Below are 24,384 nucleotides of genomic sequence, written 5' to 3'. Positions count from 1 at the left end.
TCTAAGATACATTTACTGTTAGCTGAAAGTATTGGAGGCTGGAGAGATGGACAGTCATGTTGCCCCAGGGCTTACTGTTGAAACTTAGAGATGGTAAAACAATATAAATAAAAAATATACTCCATTATCCAGTTTGAATATTCTTTTTTTTTTTAATTCTTTTTATGCTCTTTGTGTTTTAACAGAAATCACCGATGCTGGTACTAGAGGAACCCAAGACACAATTAAGGGCGTGAAAAGAAAAAAGATTGTGTCTGAAAACCATCTTAAAAAAATACCAAAATCGCCTTTGAGAAGCCCTGCTGAAGCCAAGGTTAAGCAAAATGTAGACCCTTCACCGCTAAAAGCTCTTCCGGATGCTTCCGAACGTGCCACGGCACAGGATCACCTGCCCGTGCAAAATGGAAATCAATGTACCAAACAAAATGGGGGAGCACTTAGCAGTGAGATAAGTGTTGAAACAACCAAATCTGAGACATCAATGCAGACAAAGCTTTCACTGACGCATCAGTCCTTAGATTTGTGTAAACAGGCAGCGGGGAATACTGATGCAAACCAACTGAACTCAGCAGAGAGGAAGCCTCCCTCAAACTCCTCATCAAGTAATACAAAGACTGACAGTAATGAATGTATTAATTTTGTTGATTGCAGTACGTCGTCCCCATGTACGCGAACTGCATTCGATGTCTTACTAAAAGCTATGGAGCCTGAACTGAATACCTTAGCACAAGAGTGCCCCCCTTATGGGATGCAGATAGAGAAACTGAGACCAAATAAAACTGTAAGCACCTCTTCTAGTCTCACGTCCAATACAATAAGTGTCCAAAATCAGTCTGCTTTGTCACAGCAGGAGTTTGCAGCTGGACCTCCCTATTACCCGTGTACGTTGAACAATGTGCATGTAGCAACAACAGCCAAGACTGGACAAGCACAAGGCCAATCAGTTTCTCATTCACAAGATCTTATTACTAAAACCAGTCAGCAAAATCACCAGGTTGTTATGTGTCCAAGTTTAACTAGGTCGCTGGTGCAACAGCAGAGTCAAGAAAACCCCAAGCTCCAGCAGGTCTACAGCATAGCAGTAACTTCGTCTGTCGTTCACACCTCATCTTCCACTGTAACTCAGGTTTTTTCTCAAAACCCCTTAGTAGCTACTTCATCTTCACCATTGTCAATTAACACATCAAGTTCAACACACTTGTCTATAGGTCCCGTGTATAATTCAGCCCAGATAACATCAGTTGTAAACCATGGTGTAGAACAAATATGTAACCTCTTGAAAGACCAGAAGCCTAAAAAGCTAGGGAAATACGTCTGTGAGTATTGCAATCGGGCCTGTGCCAAGCCCAGTGTTCTCCAAAAGCACATCCGATCCCATACTGGAGAGCGACCATATCCTTGTGTGACATGTGGGTTTTCATTTAAAACCAAGAGCAATCTCTACAAGCACAAAAAATCTCATGCACACGCTATCAAACTTGGACTTGTCCTGCAACCAGATTCAGGTGGCCTCTTCTTATCTCATGACTCGGACAAAGCACTTAGCATTCATTCAGATGTGGAAGAAAGTGGTGAAAGTGAAGATGAAGGCACTGCAGATGAAAGACAAGATGATCAAGAACTGGAACCTGCACAATTAGTGAAAGTCATTTCGAGTGCAGAAACACTGCAGAAAGGAAGCCCTACCCTATTAAGCAACCCAGACTGTATATCAGCTGACTCTTCATTACATGATGCAGAACCACAAGTAAGGGCAGCTTTACCAAAAGTAGTAGTTCATTCTGTAAATGTTTCTCCATTGAGGGCTGATAGCCCAAAAGTGACAGAGCCAGCACCTGAGCTTGCTGCAGCCCAGAGAAAAGGAGATTCTAAAGTCACAACTCTTCAGTCAAATTTGACACATACAGCCTCATTCAAGGAGAATGACATAAAGCAGCATCAGAAAGTAGAAGCAGGCCTGTTAGAGGAACAGCCAGGATCTACAGGAGGGCCAGTGCATGCTCAACTCCAGAGACAACAGGCTACTGATGGTTCTCAAGATCAGCAAGGAAAATGTCTTTTGAGCCCTAGAAGTTTAGGTAGTACTGATTCCGGTTATTTCTCTCGTTCTGAAAGTGCCGATCAAACAATGAGCCCTCCAGCTCCTTTTGTAAGGGGATTGTTGACCTCTGAGAAAGATCCAAATAAAAATCTGCCCTGTGTGCCACGAGCAAGCGGCATGGTAGCATCAGTGGTACAAACTGTTTGTGCTGAAAAAAATCTGATTCTCTCTGGCCAAATGCGACCTCCCTTGGCAACGAAAACCCTTGAGGAGCGTATCTCAAAGTTAATTTCTGATAATGAAGCTGTTGTGGATGACAAACAGTTAGATAGTGTGAAACCAAGAAGAACATCTCTTTCAAGAAGAGGAAGCATAGATTCACCAAAATCTTACATATTTAAGGATTCTTTCCAGTTTGATTTAAAACCCATGGGAAGAAGAACTAGCTCAAGCTCTGATATACCAAAGTCTCCTTTCACACCCACTGAGAAATCCAAGCAAGTTTTTCTTCTTTCTGTACCATCCCTTGACTGTTTACCTATAACACGAAGTAATTCCATGCCTACCACCAGTTACTCAGCAGTACCTCCTAATGTCATACCTCCCTCTCATCCTCTTCGAGGAAGCCAGTCATTTGATGATAAAATTGGCTCTTTATATGATGACGTTTTTGTGTCAGGACCTGCTACCCCACTGAACCAAGGTGGACATCCTCGGACCCTAGTCAGACAGGCAGCAATAGAAGATTCTTCTACTGGTGAAAGCCAAGGTCTTGGATCCGTGCGATCTGTAGAAGAAAATTATCTGGGGTGTAATTTATCAAATGAATCCTTATTGCACAGGAGCAAATCCCTGGCACAGGGATCAAATTCAGAAAAAACAAAGAAGTCCCCTCAGGTGCGAGGAACAATGTTTGAATGTGAAACCTGCAGAAACAGATATAGAAAACTGGAAAATTTTGAAAACCACAAGAAATTTTATTGTTCAGAGTTGCATGGACCTAAAACTAAAGCAGCAATCCGAGAGCCTGAGCACAAAACTGCTCCAAACAGTACACAGCCTCAAATTCTACACTACAGAGTCACAACTTCAACTGGTGTCTGGGAGCAAACACCCCAAATAAGGAAAAGAAGGAAAATGAAAAGTGTTGGTGATGATGATGACCCACAGCAAAATGATACTAGTGCACCATCAAAAAACACAGAAGGCCAAAGCAAGCCAGCAAATTCTTCCAGTCTGTCAAAACACAGCGCCACAACTGTGGTAGGATCACAACAACCAAGCAAGCTTCTACTTCAGAATTCCCAAATTCAGCTTGTGGCTCGTGGCACAGATCAGACTACTGAGCCAAAGATGGCTCCCCTCATTGAAAAGCAATCAAGTTCAGCTGTGCAAGAAAAGGTGGAGTTGAAAAGACAAGGGACTGGCATTTCAGTAATACAGCACACAAATTCACTGAGCAGAAATAGCTCATTCGAGAAATCAGAGTCATTTGAAAGAGTATCACCAGTTTCTTCTCAAGAGCCCAACAAGGGCACAAAGCACCGCTCTTTGAATACAGTTGTAATCCAAGAAGACAGACACTCTCATCTGAGCACTCCCCAGCGTCACCAACCCTTGTCATCAGAACCACCTAGAGGGGAAGTGCAGGGAAGCCAATTAGTTTCTAATGAGAGAAGTGCACCACTTCAGCCATCAAGACTCGTTCGCCAGCATAACATCCAGGTTCCTGAAATACTGGTCACAGAAGAACCAGACAGAGAGCAGGAAAACCAATGCAGTGACCCAGAAAAGACAGAAAGGTTTAACTGGCCACAACGCAGTGAAACGCTGTCAAAATTGCCAACAGAAAAACTTCCACCGAAGAAGAAGAGAATTCGGTTGGCCGAAATGGAACATTCATCTGCTGAATCCAGTGTTGACTCCACACTTTCCAGAAGCCTAAGTCGGGAGAGTAGCTTGTCTCATGCCTCTAGTTTCTCAACTTCACTTGATAAAGATGAAACTTTAAAGGCTGAGAATCCTTCCAAAGCAGAGCCTGTTAGTAAGTCATCAGAATTCCTCATGATTCCTGCTGGCTCACACGCACTGGCAGTGCCTGGACCTCATTACCGGGAAATGAGACGTGCCGCCTCAGAGCAAATCAGCTGCACGCAGCCCTCAATGGAGGTTGTGGACTACAGGAGTAAGTCTTTCGACTGCGGGAGCATGTCTCCATCAAAACCTGTCCCGCTTGTAGAGGTAGCCACTCCAAAAGGGTCATCTGCAAATGGAGCTGCTGGACATGTGCCTCTGCTAGAAAGGAGGAGGGGGCCATTTGTAAGACAAATATCTTTAAATATTGCTCCCGAAAATCAGCAGCCTCAAGTGAAATCGACTTCTTCATTGCAGGCAGCTCATGCCACAGATGTGCCCACAGTGCCATTGCACAGGCTGCAGACCTCTGGCAAACCCTCGGTAGAGTTTCCTTCAAGTACTCAGCAATCACAGACTAACTCCAGACCTAATTCAACAATTCAAAATTGTAATCCTGTTAGCCTGCCTTCATCTCAGCAGCCTCTGGATCACATGTTGAATAATCAAGGCCAGCCGTCCTTGACTCATCAGCCTTCTCAGCCGTCTACTAAAACATCAGCCCAAGGGGAGCAAGCAGGCACAAACTCGCTTTCTTGTCAACCTGATGAAAAAAAGGACTGTTTTGCTCCAAAGTATCAACTTCAAGTTAAAACATTGCATATAGGTCAGCCATACTCTTCTAAATTGCTAAAAAATACTTTATCAACTCAGACTGGTCCAAATCAAGTTGGCGTGGACCAGAATGCATCTTCTTTTGAAGTGCAGACAAAACTCTCTGACATGTCTAATCCATACTCTGTGCCTCCTCTAAAGCAAATTGTTCCTAATAACTGCAGCAGTCAGATCCATCAGATTCCTCCTTTTGTGGTTCCCGTCCGTATTCAGAGCAGTATGCCATCCTATGGCTTCGCAACTGTTACACCCCTGCCTCACATTTTAGTGACCCAGGATCAGGGAAATCAGTCCATCTGCAAAACAAATGTCGTGATGGTGCCAACTCTTGAAGGTAAAACTCAGCTGCCAAAATCTCACAAAGATCATCAGAGAACTTTGCCAAATTCATTTGAATTTGAAAATTCACCACTGGAAAGTGGTAGCAGAAATTCACCTTTGTCAAGCTCTTCAAATATCATTCAGAAAGTGCCAGTTAGCGGACTCTTCCCTCAACCAGAAGTTACAGCTTCAAGTAAACGAATGCTTTCCCCAGCAAACAGTTTAGATATTGCCATGGAAAAACAGCAAAAACGTGTTAAAGATGAGAGTGGAGCTGCTTGTATGGCAGATGCTAGACCATTGCATTCACTGAACATTAGATCTAATGACCCTCCTAGTAAGCAAAAGAAACCAGTTTTGGTAAGACAGGTTTGCACCACAGAGCCTCTTGAAAATCACCTCTTGGATCCTGATGTTGTCACACAGCATGAAAAAAGCAGCAAGGCCAGTACTTCAGACCTGCCTGACCATCAGTCATCTGACACTGGGGTTTCAGAAACCCTAAAAAAGTCACCAGAATCCGAAGACATTAAGTCTTCCACATCACCAGTGTTTGTAGTCGGGAAACCTTCTGAATTGTCTCCAGTGAACAGCCAGAGTTCTCTTCTCAAGGCTGTAAGCAGCAGCCAAGAAAGAAGGTCCCCACCTAACAGTGATGACAGCACCCACATCAGCAGCCCAGGCCAAGCAAAGCCTGTAGCAGCACTGGCTGTGATGAATGCAGGGGAAATGCAGAGGTTGTCATTTCCAAGCCTCAAGACCACAACAAATTTTACCTGGTGTTACCTCATGAAGAGAAAACCATTGCACCTGCTGCAAAATGATCAAAAAATCTCTGCCTATTCTACATGGACCATTAGTCCCAACAACCCCAATCCACTCGGTTTGTCGACAAAGGTAGCTCTCTCCCTCCTCAATTCCAAACAAAAAGTTGAAAAGCCACTGTACACTCTAGCAAGAACTACGCACCCCAGATCTGATGTATTGGTCTATTCAAGCAAGTGGAAGAACAGCTTGACCAAGGTACTTAAGCTATGTTTGATGTATACTGATCATTTACAGAGGATTTGCTTTGGAAATCATGCTTCTTCATATTTTAGAGAATGTAATATGCCTGACACATACCATATATGTGCTTATTTGTTCTAATTATGCTGGATCAAACTGCTAAAAAGATCTTAAGTAATTCAATTAGGAAACATGTTCATAAGGATTTATAATTTTTTATGGGAATTAGTTCCTGGGCTTAAATCTGTGTATTGAGTGTTCATTGTGGCAGGAATGTGTCTGGCTATTTTTTTGTCATGCAAAGGGTAGAACAAAATAAGTCTGATATAAATATTTTTTAAGCACTTCTAACTCAAATTAATTTAGGATCATAATTACATATTTTGCCTTAAAATTCAGCTAAAGAAAGAACAATAAGGGTATTTTCTGCTTCGAAAGAGTACTCAGCTTGAGCAGGTGTCCATGGATACGCCACAAAAACAGTTTTCACCATCACTGATCATCTAATTGTGAGAGGAACAGCATACCATTTCCCTTTCTCCCACCTTGGTTAATCAGCAGTGTGAAATAATGACAAAAATAGCAAGGTTTAAACAAAATTGTCACTGCCTTAAAACCACTGACAAACTTCTTGGATTGATATGGCTCCAAAGACAACATTAAATCTTGTGCCGAGGAATGTAATCCAGGCAAAGGTTGTGACCCACATAAAAAACCACATCGTTCCAGAGTCCAAAGTGGCAGAGCAAAATAGTCTCTTGTTATTTCCTTAGTTGTTTTGGGGCTGCACAGATGTGATCAACATTTTACTTGCTGAACAGTTTTGTTACAGAGGGGGCCAAAGCTGTTTGGTTTAGACTGGATTTGGTGTTCTTAGTGATTGAACCACCGCACGGGTGAAGGTGGCTCTTAGCCCTGCATTATGGCAGCAGGTGTCTGTGTCTCTGTAATGGACCCAGTAGTGGATTTTATTGTCCCATCTACTGAAGTTGTAAAGCTCTCTGAAGCGTGCAGCATGGTTTTGTGCTTTTCCTTCCTTGGCGCTGCAAACGCTGTGTCTTTGGTGCCAAACACATTGGAGCTGGCAAAACCAGGGCATCAATGAAGCCATAGACCTTCCTTTCTCCATGATCTTTCAGGGCATGGAAATGGTTTGGCAAGGGGGTAAAAGTAACTGTAATTTGTCCTACTGCCATCAGCAAAACATCCCAGACATTGGGATTCAGGGTCCATAGGCCAGCAGGCACTCTAGAGGAGACATTCCACAGCCTTGGGAAAAGACCCCCTGTTTGTGTGGGTGTTGAGGGACAGAAAGTGCTGCTGTCAGCGGTCACCCTGGAATGTTTCTGTGTCTGCTAAATGTTTTGCTAAGATACAACATTGTCAGTGGGGAGAAAAGCAATAGGAAGAGAAACTGTGTGATAGGTGAAGTAGTTTCAGAATTACAGGAAGATATGCTGAAACTTTAAAGGCCAAAAGGGCTTACAGCTAAATGTGGTCCTCCTGAAATCAGTGGGAGACTTGCTAATATTTATATTGGAGTTCAAAACTTTATCCATAATGTTCCCTGTAGAAAATGCATACAGGCTGCTGATTCTGTTTTAGTCCTGTAGTTGAATCAAATTGTTGGTTCCATGTTAGTGTGCTGCCTTGGTTTAAACTCTTACTGCCTTTTTTTTTTTTTTTTTCAGTCTGCTTCCTCACACATTTCATGAGATGTTGCACTTAAATAGTGCTAAATTAAAACAAAAAAGGAAACAAATGTTTAGCTTTATTCATTGTATGTAGCTGAGCAAGTCTTTCTAAGGCAAGTCTCACATCCTTGTGTCATTGAGTCATGTTTGTTTTATTTTTGAAGAACAGTCTTTCAGAAGAAATTCTGTGATAGCAAAGCAATTGTATACCTCTTGAAAAACAGATTTTCTGTACAAAAAAATTCTGTTTAGGATACAAATAATGGATAATAATATTTTTTAAAAATATTTTGACAGTGCCATTTTAAAACACTCCAGGAGTGCTTAAATGCTGTAATAGGCAGCTGTCAGGTACATTTACAGTGCTTCTGCCACAAAAGAAACACAGTTACTAATCTTTCTTGAGTCTTTCTTGCTGATGTTTTGAATGAAGCACAGGAGCATGATGGAAATGAAGAGTTTTTAAGCTCTGCTTGGGCTGATTTACAGGCTTTGCTTGGAGCCATTACTAAGAAAAAAAGTGCAGCAAATAGCACCAATTAAAGTTTAATTGGCACCTCAGATTGTATGAGCAAGGTGTACCATGGCAGAAGTTAAAAATTTCAAAGACCTGATAGGTTTTTCTATCTAATACTTGCGGAGTTTGTCTGCTTTTCCTTCCAATGGTCACGGTAGCAGGATTTCAGCTGTTTTCCAGAAGGATGTTGCTGCTGCTGTTACAATATACCTCTGTGTTACCAGTTTCCAGTTAGACCTGGTAATGGAATAGCTGATGCCAGCTCGGAATCTTTCTTACAGAAACCATGTTTAAAAAAAGCAAAAAGTGAAATTCTTCAGCTCAGCCCCATGATTCCACAGGGTTTTTTTTGGTGTTTGGTGGGGGGGGGGTTGTTTTTTGGGGGGTTTTTTGTGGGTTTTGGGGGGTTTTTTTTTGTTTGGTTTGGGTTTTTTTGGGGGGGTGGTTTTTTGTTTGTTTGTTTGTTTGTTTTTGGTTGTTTTTTGGGGGTTTTTTGTTGGAGTCTGAGGATGGAAAACATTGAAGATCATTTTGGAAATTAATATTCCATTTTAAAAAAACAACAAACACAAAACCAAAAAACCTAGCACAAACAAAGCCAAGAAAGAAAATAGCAAATAATTCTAAGAAAAATGTGGTTGATTTCCTGCTTAGAAGCTTGGCAGAGTCCTGAGTTCTTTGGGGAACCATGGCTTGGATTGCAGGTGTTGGGGGTTCTGTTTGCTCAAGTAGTTTGCACATTTTAACCCTGATCTGACAGAGAGCTTTAAGTGCTACCACAATCCAATTTATGAATAATATTAAAAATGCAGTACTGTTATGTCTCACCTCCTGTCTCACAGCCGTGGCCCTTTCCAGACTCATTTGGCATATTCTGCTCGTGGGGCTATAACTGCTGATCTTCTCACCAAGACAAAGCAACTTGCTGGACTGTTCTGGGTTTGCCCCCAGAACTAAACTATGTTTGCAGACACCTCGTGCTGCTGCATAACTGCTACTAATCACTGTCACAAAGAAAAGGCAGTTCTTTCAACAATAGGTACCATGGGAAAGGAAGATACACGTGAACAAAATGCAAACAAAAAGGAACCCAGGGACTTTGTTTGCTCTTCACAATTCACTGCTCAGAGGCAATAGGTGAAGTTGCCACGTTCCAGTGATTCAGAAAATAAACCACAAAATGTTATTGTGAAAGAAGCTCCTGGAATGAGTCCAGCATGTTAAAATGTAACAGGAGGTTTCACCTGCATGGAAAAGGCTTTTTTATCTCCCTTCTCTGTTTATTTTATTGTTCCATTTATTACTACTTTTCACCAGTTTTTCTCACTTGAATTCACTGGTGTTATATCTTTCTCAAGCCTCCACACTGATCTTGGCTCTTCTCGCTAAAGTGGATCAACAGTGTGTGCAATATTCCAGGGTGATGACTTTTGAGCAAGGATAGGCTGAAGAATGGAAAGTTTCTCCTAACTGTGGAAAGCTTTCCTTTCTTGGATGATATGCCACAACAGTCCAGCTCACCACTGGAAAGTAGTTAAATGCAGAAGATTTTTATGTGTAAACTAGTAAAAGGTTAATGATATTAAAAAACATTTTCCCCAAGTGACTGTGAGCCAGTGGGAAAAATGTTTAATGAATATTCTAATCTGAAATTTATAACTTTGATGATTCAGGCTGCGAGCATGTTTTTTTTCCAAAGGATGTTGTAAAGTACCAGAAGTATCTGTTGAACTCTGGTCTCTGGGCTGCCCTAAGAGCAATATTTTGTTTTCAGTTTTATACTAGTAATTGAGGACAGTGGAGTTAAATTGGAGCAAAATGAGTAAAGTAGAAAGGAATCACAGCCCTTTTCTTTATGGTAGTAGAGAGACAAGTGTCTCTGTTGAAAACAGAAAGCAGAAGTAATCATAGAGAGGAACATTTTACAGCACTGCTGTTTTTCTGCCCTTTCCACCAGTTCATGTGGGGCCTGGAGGGATTTCAGGTGAGGTGCTTTAAAGGATTTCCACACAAGAAACCTGTGCTTGTTAGAGACTGGCTGCTCTTTAAAATGTACAGAGGGGCCAAGTAATTTTCATCATCAGTTTGAAATTTTTCAGAAAAACTAAACAGACTGCTTGTTTCATTGTCAGTGAGCATTTCTGTAGATTTCTGTGACAGAATCTCAACATTTCTTTTACTCTGATATCAGCATTTTACATGTCCAAGACACTGAAACAATTTCCTAAAGCAGCAAATAACCATTAAACTTAAGTACAGCAGGGGAGGTAAATAATTTTAACACATAAGTTGAGCTGTCTTATATCTGTACATAGACATGTGTTAAAAAAAAAAAAGATAGGGTAGTGGAGCATCAGAGGTAGTTGGTTTCATAACAGTTTTTGCTTTCTGAGTGCTTTTGTAAATATACAACTTATTGTAACAGTTTTGTCATAGTTTGGATAACAACGTGGGTCTAAGACTTCTGTAATCTTTCTTTTTCCTTTGTCTTTTCACTGCTTAAAAATATATCTGGAAAAAAATTGGTATATAGTATTGAAGCATCAGGCACTTAAAGATTGCATTATTTCAGCTGCTGGGAATATTTATGTGTTTGGTTTATTGTGTGTATTCTGTGTTTTCCACAGCTCTCTTCCTTTTAAGCTACAAATCTCACTTTGTTACTCTTTGTTTGCAGTGGAAACAAAAGCAGTTCATATGCCAGGTAGTGTATAGGAACTACAGAATGGCTGAGTTGTGATTATTGGAGCAGGCTTCACTTCTGATATTTCTCATCCACAGCATCATCTCCTTTCACCTTGTATGAGTGCTGTTAAAACATGCAGGGTGAAATTTCTTTCTTCCTACACACAGGCAGTGTTGTCATGTGTGCTTTGGGAGAAGTGCTCAGACATTTGAAAATGCAGCCTCAATCAATCCAGAGGGCTGTGGGAGGGCATATGGATTGGGGTAGTGCTTGACCACGTGCAGCTTCCTGGGGCTTTCAGTTGAATAGGAAGATGCTTTTCCTCTGACCTGTGTTAATTCCTTATCCTGTTTGAATTAGAAGTGAAGGCAGTGTCTGAGACTGCATGAAGGACAATGGGCAAGAACCACTTGCCAGAATGATGTCACCCTTCAATGTATGTAACAACCAGCATAACTGATCAGTCATTTTAAGCCAGCCAGTGAAGTCATTCCTCTTGCCAAGAATTCACAAGCTTCCAGCATTAAATTTTATAATGAGTGAAAAACATAAGGCCAGACTTTTTTTTTCTCTCATCATTTTATTCACTTATCAATATGAGCAAATGAGGTAAATGTGCCAGCTACGTGGGTAGAACAGTTTATAAATATAGCAGTAATAATTGCTGGTTAATTGGATCATTCCTTCATTGTTGCCCATTTTATAAATATCCTAGGGTTGGAAGGAGTAAATTTTAATTGGCAAATGTGGGGGAACTCATCCTCCTTAGAACAATAAAAAAAAAAAGTTCCTTGACTAATAATCAGGCAAAGTGAAGAAATATAATCTTGTTCTGCTAGACAACTGTATGCTTTTTCTTGTAATTTGGTCTGGCAGTAGGAAATTAGGTATGGAGTCTTGCTTTGGAAGGGCTCTGGAGCCCCTGTTAATAACCTCACCAAATTGGGAGCAGTCACTCTCCAGAGCAAAAGAGCTGTAGTTCTTGAAAAATATTAGCACTCAGAAATGTTACCTGTTAATAACCTCCCTAGCTACACCCCTCCTTGCCACCCTGCTCCTCTCTGCTGTGCTGTGGGAAGGCAGCTCCTGCAGACCATGAGGCTCTGCTGTATCCTGGGTCAGCAGACAGGTTGGTCCAGGTGCTGCTGTTCAGGAAGCACTTCGGTTTGATTGTACACATCTTTCTCTGATGGCTATTTGTGAGTAAAAAGCATCACCTTTATCTTCTCAGGACAAGGAAGAGGAATGTCCTACTTCAGACGCAAAGCATTCCTGGTTTCCTACAGGGCCATAATCTCTGTATAGATTTAGCAGCCCACAAACAGGCAGTGCATAGTAGAGAAGAAGTTCAGCAAAAGATAGTTTTTGTTTCATGTATCTTAACAGTTTTAAAAACCAATTATTAGAATTGTGGCTTTTATGATGCTTTTATTCACCATAACTGGAATGTTTGAATAGCATATGAAATACTCTAATTTTAATGATAAGCATATCTCATTTTCTTTCAGAGATCATTAAATAGGAAAAAATTGACTCCAACTGAATTCAGCAATAAAGAAAACTCTGAATCGAGCACTGAACATGATAAAGAAAACTCATTTATCAAAACTGTACCAAGAAGAGTTAAAATATTTGATGGAGGGCAAGTATTGTACTTTGTATACTAGATATCATTGGGAAGATATTTTTTCCTAGATTCTAGACTTTGCAGAGATGTTGCTTCCTGATTGATTTATTTTAAACAACAGTTCCCATATTGTGGTCTGTGGATGTTGGTTTATGTTTCCAAGAAAAATGGAAAGTCATCAGTAGCGTGGAGCCATGAGAGTTATGAGAAGGGGTAATAAAATAAAGAACAGTAGGCTGTGCGATTCATTTTTTTTTTCCTGGGGAATGAGCATTAATCAGTGCTAAGGGCAGCTAGATACAGCCAGAGATGTAAATTCTGTTCCTGTGTTTCTCTTACATGATAAATAATACCGATTCTGCAGCAAGGTTGTATAACTGTAGCTGGAGAGGAAATAGTCCAGGGGCTAAGCAGCAGCCTGCAGTGCTGTCTCTGTCTGGCAGCTTGCTGTGGCATACAGAGGCTGGAGAGCTCTGATTTGAAAAGTGCCATGGAAATATTTACTGAGAGCCCTCCTCCCTGCACCATAATACTTTAAACCTGTTGCCTGGTGTAAGTATCTGTTGCTTTGGCTACAGTGTTACACTATGTACAACATCTTATAAAACGGATTTTTAGATAGAAAAGTGCCAGTGACACCTGTAAAATTTTGTAGCACCAATAGTGCATGTTTGATTAGTCACAATAGTCAGCTGTAGGGCTTTAGTTACTGGTTCCCAATTTGACTCTAGTCTAGGCCAGCAGTTAAATCATTACCAGCTGCCCAGGTAAAATATTGTTGTGTCTCTGCTTAGATGCAGACATTGCAAGGACCAGGTCACAAAAGCTTAACACAACATTTGGCATCCTTGAGTGGAAATATGAAGGGCATAATTGAATCCGAATGAATTTTTCTACCTAGAGACAGTCCCCATAGGCTGAGTCCAGAGGACATTGATAGGGAATTTTAAAGATTTTCTCATCATTGTAAGTAATGTTACTCCTTTTTCTGCACAAGGCAGAGCCTCAAAGATGCTCTTTTAAAGCTCCTTCATGGTGCTCAAGCCTGCTTCCAAGAATTGACACCTTTAAAAGATATGTTCCTGTGTTGCTAAGAGGAAATTTGAAATCTTTAAATGTATCAACAGTATCTTTATTTAAAAATATTAGCTGCTATTCCTAAACAGGTCTATGACTAGTTAGTGATAAATATAGATATGAATTGAACAAATACATGCAGGAGTGAGCAAAGAGCGTGATTGGTTTTGTCAGTTATAGATTTTCATCTAATGTGTTATTTTAAAAATTCTGGTAGATGAGGGTTTCTAGCTGGACTCATTTTCCCATTACAACTAATTGTCTTACACTTATGGTACTGTTACTAGGTACAAGTCAAACGAAGACTATGTGTACGTGAGAGGGAGAGGGAGAGGGAAGTATATCTGTGAGGAGTGTGGAATACGTTGCAAGAAGCCCAGCATGCTGAAGAAGCACATTCGCACACACACCGATGTCCGTCCTTACCACTGCAATTACTGCAACTTTTCCTTCAAAACTAAAGGTAAGGCTACTTTACTGGGTATGTTTTTCCCTTTTTTTCTTTCTACTTCAAAGTACAATTCTTTTCTTCTCTCAGTTGGCTGTTCATGAGCTAAAGAGGTTCCCTCTCTGTGGCATTTTATTATCTAATGTTTCAAATATTTTATTTCCTGCTTTTCCTTTGTCTTCTGTATATTTATTCATATGATCACATCTTCATATGAACGAACTGTCTGGCATACACAGTGGGTGAGAAATCGGAGTGGAAGAGGGAAATCATGGGAATATGATGAAAGTTAGGTGAAGACAAGTGAGATGGTTAGCTGCTCATCCTAGACAGAGATGGGACACAGAATCTTAAATCCCTTACAGTGTCTTTTGGAGGTAGGAGATGGACATATATTGTACTCGTATTGGCACTCAACCAATTGCTCTAGTAAAGAAATTGGCCTCTAATAAATTACTATATTGAATTTATTTTTTTTTTAGCCTTGAAGGACAAAGGTTTGCTTTCCACTTGACCTTTTAAGACCCAGAGCTGGATGTCTACTTTTTAAAGCCTGTTTACAACTTTAGATACTTTAGTGTATCCCAGTTTATGCAGCCAATATATTAAACAGTGGTACTCCAGGACTCAAGTGAAACAGACAGGAGAAGTTCACAGCCAAAATAATTTCAGAAGAAAAAAAAACAGTAAAATTTTTCTTGGCTTTGAACATCATTTAGCAGCAATTTCCCCCTAAGCTGTAACCTCAGGAACATTTGTGTTTTTAGTGGGTTTGAGACTATGCAGCGGTTGGGTGGAAAACTTCCAAGAAGTAACGCAGTGCTGCACAAAGTGGGATGAATAGGCTTCAGATGTGTCAAAACTCATCACTGCATCCTGACAGGCTGGGTCATCATATTGCCTTTATGATGAAATGCTGGAGTGCAGACCCAGTAAATTCTCATTATGTTTTTTGCAGAGGAGGGGTGCTGGCCAAGTTCGAGTAATTAAGTTCTGCCTGTGTAAAGATCTCCCTGGTTTCAGTCGTAGCAGATACTTGTATTCACATCCTCTTCTGCATTTGCTGTGCCTGGCTTGTGCTGGCAGTCAGGTGACACAGTTTGCTGTTTGGTGAGACACTCTTCATGACAGGACAGTGCAATCAGCAGCTTCATGAAGTGTGCAAAGACTGGAAAATTTGCTATTTGTGAGTCAATATATTTGCAACAATTTCAACATTTGGGATGAGTTACTCCCCTTCATTTCAAAGCAGAAATAATGTACTCCATAACCATAGAACAGTCAGCATTACACTTTAATTTTTCCTATTTAAATACATCAAAAAAACATTTTTTTGTGAAGTTCAAGGTGGGCAGTTACTTCTAGTAACATGCATTTCATCATTTACAGATCTGAGCCACTCAGCCATTTCTTGACATTTACCATATTTTCTTTCTAAAGGAGAAGGGGAGAGCAGCCTGTGGGGCCTCTCAGCTACACATTCACTTTTGAGATTCAGATCAAGTATGTTCATGCTCTGATTTTGAATAAAATTAACATGTTTGCTTAAGTTGGCATTGAAAGTGTTTACACTAAAAATAGAATTCATCAAATACTGGAAGAGCTGCAAGATACAAATTTCAGTTTCACATGATAGTTTTCTGTCAACATGACTTTGAAGACTGAATCACCCCTTTTTATACTTTGCCATAAACAAAGGAGGGATCTCTTACACCAGTACAAAATACATAATCATTTAGAATTTCCATCCTCTTCTATTTTATCTCAATAAAAAACTTCCTCAATTTAGACAGCAAGTTGGTAGCATTCAGGATAGTGAATCTGCTGCAGCCCTTGACAGCTTGCATCGAGGGACAAGGTTCTAGCAAGTGAGAAATCAAATTATAAGGTTGTTATAAATTACCTGAAGAAGAGATGGACACGTTGAGCATGTATTTGTAGACATTTGTGTACTCACAAAGCACATAATTTTTTTTTTCCTTAAGGAAATTTAACAAAGCATATGAAGTCAAAGGCACATAGCAAGAAATGCATGGATTTGGGAGTCTCAGTAGGCTTAATAGATGACCAGGATGGAGAAGAAGAATTTGGTAAGGAATTAAAGTCTTCTTTCTTTATTGAATTATTGTGTCTATTTTGTCATCTCAGGTTCTTACCCTTTCTTTTCCAAAGCTTTTTAATTCTTGTACAGGGAAAAGATAGAGAGATAAAAATCTTAAGAGCTAGTCCAAGGGAGCCAGAAACACTGGAAAAACTTTCACTGAAAGAAATGACAAGCATATGCTAAGGATAAATTGCTGCTGAATTTTTCACAAAGTGTTATGCAGTTTAACTTTATCACTTTCACAGATAAATATGACAAGATTGAAAATACCAGAAAAACATCTGTTTGCCTAGAAAAAATGCAGTCAAGTGTAGTGCTTCTTTGAAAATAGTTGTGCATGAAATGGTCCAAGTTTTGGGATACATATTTCATAGAAATTAAATCGCTAACATGCCACACAAATCACAAATATGTTGCTGAGTGCTTTGCAAGGAGGTTGATCTTCTTCAAGCATAGAGTTCTGTCCTCCTTCACAAATAATTGGGATAAATCTGCAGATAGAGAACATCCAGAAATGAAAAACATTATTCATCTTGACCTGTTCTACTTCTTCATTAGTGATGAGAATGTTTTCAGAAAGAATGTATTTGCTAAAAAACTTGGAATTCTGCACTTCCCACACCCCAAGAAGATTCTGCTGAAGAGATGGGATCAAGGACAGTCAAAGAGAGCTAAACCAGGTTCATGAGTGACTTGCTTGGCATGATAAGAAAGGTGTGCCTGCAGCAGAGTGAGTGAGCTGGAGAACAGGATTGTGCATTAGGACTGTTTGGGGTCTCGGTATGTCTCAGTGCAGTGATGGCATTTTTCCCTTCCTCGCCTTCCTCTGTGGGGAGATGAGTCGTGTTGCTTTGCCTTGATGTATTTTTCTCCCTCCAGTGGAATTGTTTATTAGATTGTGGATGAGGCTTGGAGAAAAGATAGCAGTGGGGGTCTTTATTTAAGCTATAAGGGAAAAGAAAGATGAATGTACTTGCTTCCATATGACAACCTCTGGCAGAATAAGCGAATCATCTTGAATCTAATTCTAAATAATGCTGGGAATATGACTCAGCTGCTGTGATTCAGTAGTGCACTAGGTAGAAGGAAACCTGTGTTTTTCCCATTTTTGGCCTTCTTCAAGGTAGTCTTTTTCGTAAGTAAAAAAAATGTCTCCCTTCACAATTTGAGGTACCAGATAAATAACACAGAAGATAAGCAGAAGGACAAATTACTGTATTTTTCTTAGAGAGGAACAATTTTTATTAATATTTTCAGTCTTCATTTGACAGAGAAATTGTCACTTTTTAAAGCAATGATCTGTAGCATTTGACATTTTTGTGAGTTCTGTAAACTACAGGTGAACAGATATTTCCATTTTCTAGGAACTGAAAACATTTTATTGATTGATAAATTGATAATCCAAATTGCATGTATCAAAAGTTGCATTTGTGATTATTAATGCAATGAGAAATGTTTCAAATGTTAACTAAATTTTCAGTAACATAGGGTCGAAGGAAGCCACTTCAAACATTTGTTGAAAGAATGCTTTCCTTTGACTTCAACACTATTTGATTGAGAAAGAGAGGCTTTCCCTTTTTACATGTCATGTACCGGCATGTTTGACACAGCATAAGTATATTATATATGCCCTGAAATATGTTCTTTGCTCAGCACAGTAATTACTTAATAAATGAAATACTCTATTTTGGAAAAAGAAAACATGGACATTCTACAGGATTTGCTACATAATCCTTGAAATTCTTCATGGAATTTATTTTTATGGCTACAATGCCTATTTTGTTTTTCCCCAAAATAGAGGATGTAACACTTATTTCTTTAACTGGAGCCCCAAACCAAAAAAACAACTTGGTGATAAAACCCTGCCTTTTCCAAAGGATCTGGCTCAGGTGCCCATAGCAAAAGCAGCAGTGCAGCACAAAGTTCAGCACTAGAAACCTATCCAGGGATCAGGGTAATTAAACCCCTGATAAAGGTGCATTTGCTGCAGCCAAACCAGTCTGGCTTCTCCAGTTGCTGCAGAGCATAGGGCATTTACAATTATCCATGGAAATTCAGCGAGCAACCCTACACTTCACAAATGTGATTTTATCCTTCTGCTTGCCTGGCCAGCCATGAAGGGTTTTCTCATAGTAATTCAGAATCTTTTTTTGTCAGCCTATTTTTAAGGCAGAATCAGGAGGAGAAAGAAAGTGTGATGTATTTGCATACGTGTTTTTTGTAGTGTGGTTCAGTTGCCCTCTCTGAAATCCTGAACATGCTAATTTTAGGCAGCGTTTGAATCACCTTCAACCACCTCTTTGGCTGCCCTTTCCCCAGGGCAGAGGAGCAGAGCTCACACTGGGGCCAGCACCCCTTGTGCCAGGTCTGGGCTCCAGGGAGAGCCCTGGCAGCAGCACGTCACCACAAAGGACAGTGTGATGGGCCGTGGGTACTGAGCTGCACTTGTGGTGTTACATCTTTGGCCCTTCCACTCCTCCTCCCTCTGGCATGCATTGCTGGCACAGTTATGCCACATATGCTTCAGATGTTCTAAAAACCAATGTCTTCAAATGCTTAAATGTTTGGGGTTTGGTTGTTCTGTCTCTTAGAGAGTGGTCTGTCTATTCCCATCGCTTTCCTCAGCTGGAAGGCAACGTGAGAAGCAGTAGAGGAAGGTGCAGAAAATCTGATAAGAAATAATTATGACCTCAGAAAAAAAAACTTCTTCCTGAAGACTGTGTGAAATTGGCCTGTTTCCTGACCTGTAGAATGTCTGTCTGTCTATCTGTCTGTCTCCACCTAATTCATTATCTGAACATTTGGAATACTGATTATTCTTATGGTAATAGAAATGTCTGCACCTTTGCTTAAAATAACTAAGCTGTATATCTTCCACTAGAATTCCACTTTGAATTAGAGAATTTACCCAGAAATTTAAGAAAGGCACCAAAGGAATTTGCTGGTTCCAGTCTTTTGTAGCTTTTTTTGTAAAGTCTGGGTAATCACAGTTATTTGAACATACAATTTTTTAGATTCATATGAGAAGCCAGCTGTGACTGACAGCAGTACAGATTAAATGGATGCAAACTGAACCAGGAGTGCAAACTCATGCACAATCCTGAGCACAGGCAGACACAGACACACACAGAGTCTGTTTTTTCAGTAATCTGAGAAGCTGAAATTTTGTTGTGCTGTGGTGTCTCAGGAAAAAAGAAAGATGCTCTCTAGCTGTCGGAGACTGTATGTAATCAGAGCTTTTAACATAGCATTCTTTGTATTTGGACTTGTCATCATTTGGGTATTAGTAAATACTTTCTGGCCTGGGTTTTTGTATTCAAAACTATTCCCTCATCCATTTATCTTTCATCTTCTGCTCTGTGGAATGTTCTTGTCACCAAAATACAGGGTTACAATGTGAGGAATGTTAATATATGAATTAAATTGTCAGAGGAGGTGAACTGTTTAGTGTGACAGACTGCAACTGGGGATGTCCTCTTTGGGCCTGCTCACACAACATTTTGCTGTCTAGTCTTAAAAACAACAATAATATGTGTTCAAATTACAACAGTTAAAAACTTTGAACTTGTAATAATCTAATCTGTGAATGGTATGGTATGTCTGAATAAACTTGCACAAGAGAATTTCTTGATAATGAAATCAGCAGATGGGCAGAACATTTAAGGTGTTTCTGTGCAGAAACTCCCAAAATATTCATTACTTTACCAGTAAAAAGACCTAATTGTAAGTTTCAGATATGTATTTATAGATATCTACACACACACACATTAAGAAAATACCTTCATCTTCTGCAGTATTATTACCACCGTTCTAAGTTAATTAGCTATATGTTACAGTAGATTTTAAGTGAGTTTCAATGGCTCTTCCTTAGCTTAATCATGACTCAGTTTTCATTGAATCTGCATTTAAGAAGTGAAAATAAATTAAAATCCTTGCAATAATATCCTCCTTTTACAAAGAGAATGGAAGGCTGGTTCTGTGTCATTTGCAATAATTTTAAAATTTTTTTTGTTAATATTAGTGTCTGTTTACAAATGTACGAATTACTTAAGAAGGTTTAGGTGTAAATAATCTCTTTAAGTAGAAGTTGCTCTTACTTTTTGGTGTAGTTTCACTTCATTACTTTCTGTCATCTTAGGAATGAAAGTCAAAAGCCCACAGATTTTCTTCTTCTCATTTCTGAGGAGCCCTGGTGATCACCAGTCTGAAGTTAACCCAGTAGATGTCACTGTGAGTCCTATTAGAGGGTGATGAGCAGTGGACAGTAGCTGAAGCCAGACTGAAATCAGATAATTGAAGCCTATGAGCAGGCCTAGAATAGGAGGACAGCAGGGTTGGGTACAGATGCTGCCGTTGTTTAACTGTATCTTGTTTACTGCTCTTCAAATTTATGTGAGTGGTTGTGGAAGGATCTATTGCAAGTCTAATACAATGGGTGAAAGGCAAGTCTGAGATGTAATTGTTTAGAAGAATGAAGTGAACTAATGATATACAGACCTCACTTTCAATTTATGACCATATAATGACATGCTGAAAACTACTTCTGCCTTTCTTGCTATACTCAACATTTTTTTGTGAGTTTGATGGAGAATATATAGAATATAGAATGGATGCTTTATTTTTAAATGCTTTTATGTAAATGCCAATCCATAACCTGAAGACACTTCCAGAACTTGAGACAATAAACACTGTTTTGTATTACTCAGGTGCTAAAAGTCAATACATGTAACAAATTTAGATTTAGATGCTAATAGATAGTGACTTAGTAAACTATGTCTTTAATCTGCATAAGTAGAGCTAATGGCAGTCATATAGTTATCTACATAACTGCACATTTCCTTAGGAATCTGTAAAACTGAGCAGTCCAGACTTGTATTTTCTAACTGTTCTTGTCTTCCTGCCACTGAAAGAATGAAAATGAACATTTTGCTCTTTATGTGACAATCTACTTAAATATGATTAAATTATAAGTAACTGTGACTAAGTTATAAGCTTTTGAACTTAATCACTAGATTTGGTGCAGAAATTTCTGAATCTATAGCAGGTCCTCAGTAAGTCAGGTCATGTGGCAATGATACTGCAATTAAAATTAAAAGCTGTAAGTTGAGATTCTGAAGAACCTTTATTTTAGTACTTTGCAGTATGATGATAATTAGATGGCTGTTGTTAAAACCATGTACAGTAAGGATTCCTATAGGAAAAACTTCTAATAAAATAAAAAACTTCAAAGTACATAAGGAGACATATTTCAATTGCCTAATTCATAGCATCCCAGCTGGAAATAGCAGTATGTGGACTTACCAGCCCCAGGCACTTTACAAATGGACAAGTTAGGATGCTGATAATTCCAGCTAATGCTATTGTGCTAAAGAACTTGGAGTTCTTTCTTTTCTGCTCTGGAGTAAAATGTCACTATAACAGAGCCTTGTCCAACAAGCTCAGCACCAACACCACAAACACAATACAGAACTGACCAACTGAGGACTGACAGCAAAATAAATGAAGGACTAGCGTATTTTTGCCTATGATTTGTAGACACTTCAATACGTAGGATAAAAAATTCAGTTTTCTTAAAAATAATTGTAGCTGGCATGTGAACAAAATCCTCAGTCAAAAGTTTTGTCCATGTTTCTATTAAGCCTTTACTTCCAGCTGTTCCTAATTTCTGCAGAGTTCAGGTCTGTAAAATTCACTTACTCCTGTGAAGTCCAGGAAGAAGAAAGTGCCTTTCTAAGAATTTAAAAGAAAAGATTGCAGCAGTTGACAGAGGATGAAAGGCATCACCTACTCTTCCAAAAAGACTTTGTAAAAAATTGAGGCTGTCTTGAACAGTTTGTCTGTTAAAATGGTGAGAGTTGAGTTACAAATTCAAAAGAGAAGTAGCTTTCTTAAGCCTTCACTTAATAGTGTGAAACTTTTTTCCTGTTTTCTTTTTTGAAAAAGAAACTGAACTTTCATGCCAAAAGCCATTTCTCCATATGGTAGGAGCCTTTAAATTTATGATACATCCTTCATTTGAAAATACCATACACCATTTTACAACCTCATACAAAGTTAAACAGAGAAGTAATTTTGTTCCCACTGGAAATTGAGTCCTTTCTAGTTATAGATATGTATATATATATATATATATATATGTATGTATGTATCAGCTACATAAGCATATGGTTATAATTGTGCATAGTTCAAGATAGGAAGCAAAGAATTAATTTTTCCCCAATTAAAACTGCCAGGGAACTTTAGTAGGCAGTGTACAACTACCAGAATGGGACTGGGGCCAATAATGCTTAGTTAAAAAGACACTGCTTGGAAGAGAATCTTCCACCACAAAGAGGGGTCACAGCCTCAGCCCGATGCCTCCTTCAGAGGAGACCCATAACCCTGCCTTGGTCTTCTACTGCTTAAAACTCCAGCACTGGGTCCTCTTGAGCTCCACAGCGATGCTTAGTGGGATCACTGATTGGAAAAGCCTGGGCACCTCTTGTTTCAGCAAATATGCATGCAGGTATAAAAGCCAGAGCACAGCATTCCTTTGTGCATTGCCAGAACAAGCAAGTCAGGAATCTTATTTTTTACTCATCTGATGTTGCAAAGCAGTGTGGGAGTAAGGGAACCACATTCATCGCTGTCACCTCGCCTACACTGCAGGCTCTGGCTCCAGGTAAAACCACACTCAAATAGAAGCTGGCAAATGCACAAAGGGTGGAGGTAAACAGGGAAACAATAGAGGGAAAGGATATCCCATGGAGTCCTGCATGTAAGGAATCTGTGTTCCATACAGTTTCCCTTTCTCTTTCCATAGCTTTGTTGTAGAATGTTGGGATGTATGCAGAAAGTTCCTACATAAGCAGCATTTGCTGGTAAATCCAGTAGCATTTTTAAATGTTGATTTGAAAGAAGATAGTTTCTTCTAAATCATTGTTTGCACATATGTTTTCCTTGATTTACAAATGCATCAAGTCAGTCTAATCACTTAGGTAATTCTTCCTGCCAGTAGAAACAGTCATTCATAATTGACATCAGCTTGCATAGAAAATGTGATTCATGTGGAGAGCGGGAGAAGAAAATACAAGAATCAGTAGGATTCCATAGTTATGTGACATTGGTCAAGAAACTGAATTTAAGAGGGAGTCCGGAGTGAATTCCAAGGCTTTGCAATGCGCCCTGCCTTATTTAAAGAGTTGCAAGAAACCTGTAGGTCACCCTTGAGGTGTGACACATGGAGAAGTCTTCAATATCTGTTACAGAGGCATTGAGGAAATCACAGAATATTCTGAGTTGAAGTGACCCACAAGGATCATTGCAGTCCAGCTCTTAGTCCTGCACAGCACCATCCCCACGAGTCACACCATGTGCTCAAGAGCACTGTCCAAATGCTTCTTGTACTCTGTCAGGCTTGGTGCTGTGACCACTGCCCTGGGGAGCCTGTTCCAGTGCCCAACCGCCCTCTGGGTGAAGAACCTTTCTCTAATATCCAACCTGTCCCTTCCCTGACCCAACTTCAGGCCATTCCCTTGCGTCCTGTCACTGGTCACCAGAGGGAAGTGTCTGTGCCTCCTCTTCTCCTCACAAGGAAGTTGTAGCCTGCGATGAAGTCTCCCTTCAGTCTCCTCAAGTCTGAATAGACCAAGTGACCTCAGTCTCTCCTTGTAAGGCTTCTCTTCAAGGCCCTTCACCATCTTTGTTACCTTCCTTTGGATGCTTTCTAACATCTTTTTCATATTGCGGCACCCAAAACTGCCCCCAGCACTGGAGGTGAGGTTGCCCCAGAGCAGAGCAGGACAATCCCCTCCCTTGCCTGGCTGGCCATGCTGTGCCTGATGCCCCCAGGACAGGGTTGGCCCTCCTGGCTGCCGGGGCACTGCTGGCTCATGTTCAGCTTGCCATCGACCAGGACCCCCAGGTCCCTTTCCATGGGGCTGCATTCCAGCCTCTCATTGCCCAGTCTGTCTGTACACCCAGGGTTGTCCCATCCCAGGTGCAGAATCTGTCACCTTCCCTTGTGGAATTTCAAAAGTTGGGGGTTGCCCATCTCTAATCTGTCACAGTCTCTCTGCAGGGCCTCTCTGCCTTCAAGGGAGTCAACAGCTCCTCTCAGTTTTGTATCCGTTTT

The 24,384-nt window shown here is 40.1% G+C and overlaps 1 protein-coding gene across 19 annotated transcripts in view; it reads left to right on the top strand.

Annotated features, from left to right (window-relative positions):
* Positions 1-24,384, top strand: part of HIVEP1 (HIVEP zinc finger 1) — a 127,362-nt gene that overhangs the window by 88,275 nt on the left and 14,703 nt on the right. For 17 of the 19 annotated variants that reach the window (XR_010364664.1, XR_010364665.1, XR_010364662.1 and 14 more), the window contains 4 exons: positions 186-6,133; positions 12,524-12,657; positions 14,007-14,182; positions 16,153-16,257. Coding sequence is in view for 13 of the 19 variants with exons in the window: in XM_064424566.1 (XP_064280636.1) it covers positions 186-6,133; positions 12,524-12,657; positions 14,007-14,182; positions 16,153-16,257 (6,363 nt within the window). In the remaining 6 variants the exon portion in view is untranslated. Of the gene's footprint in view, positions 1-185; positions 6,134-12,523; positions 12,658-14,006; positions 14,183-16,152; positions 16,258-20,409; positions 20,502-24,384 lie in introns of all 19 variants that reach the window. The other 2 variants (XR_010364671.1, XM_064424621.1) reach the window with 1 other exon arrangement.

This window comes from Passer domesticus, chromosome 1 (assembly GCF_036417665.1).
Source record: "Passer domesticus isolate bPasDom1 chromosome 1, bPasDom1.hap1, whole genome shotgun sequence".
In the NCBI taxonomy this organism is placed as follows: Eukaryota; Metazoa; Chordata; class Aves; order Passeriformes; family Passeridae; genus Passer; species Passer domesticus.
Note: the sequence above shows the minus strand (reverse complement) of the source record. Positions and strands in the feature narration are given on the sequence as shown.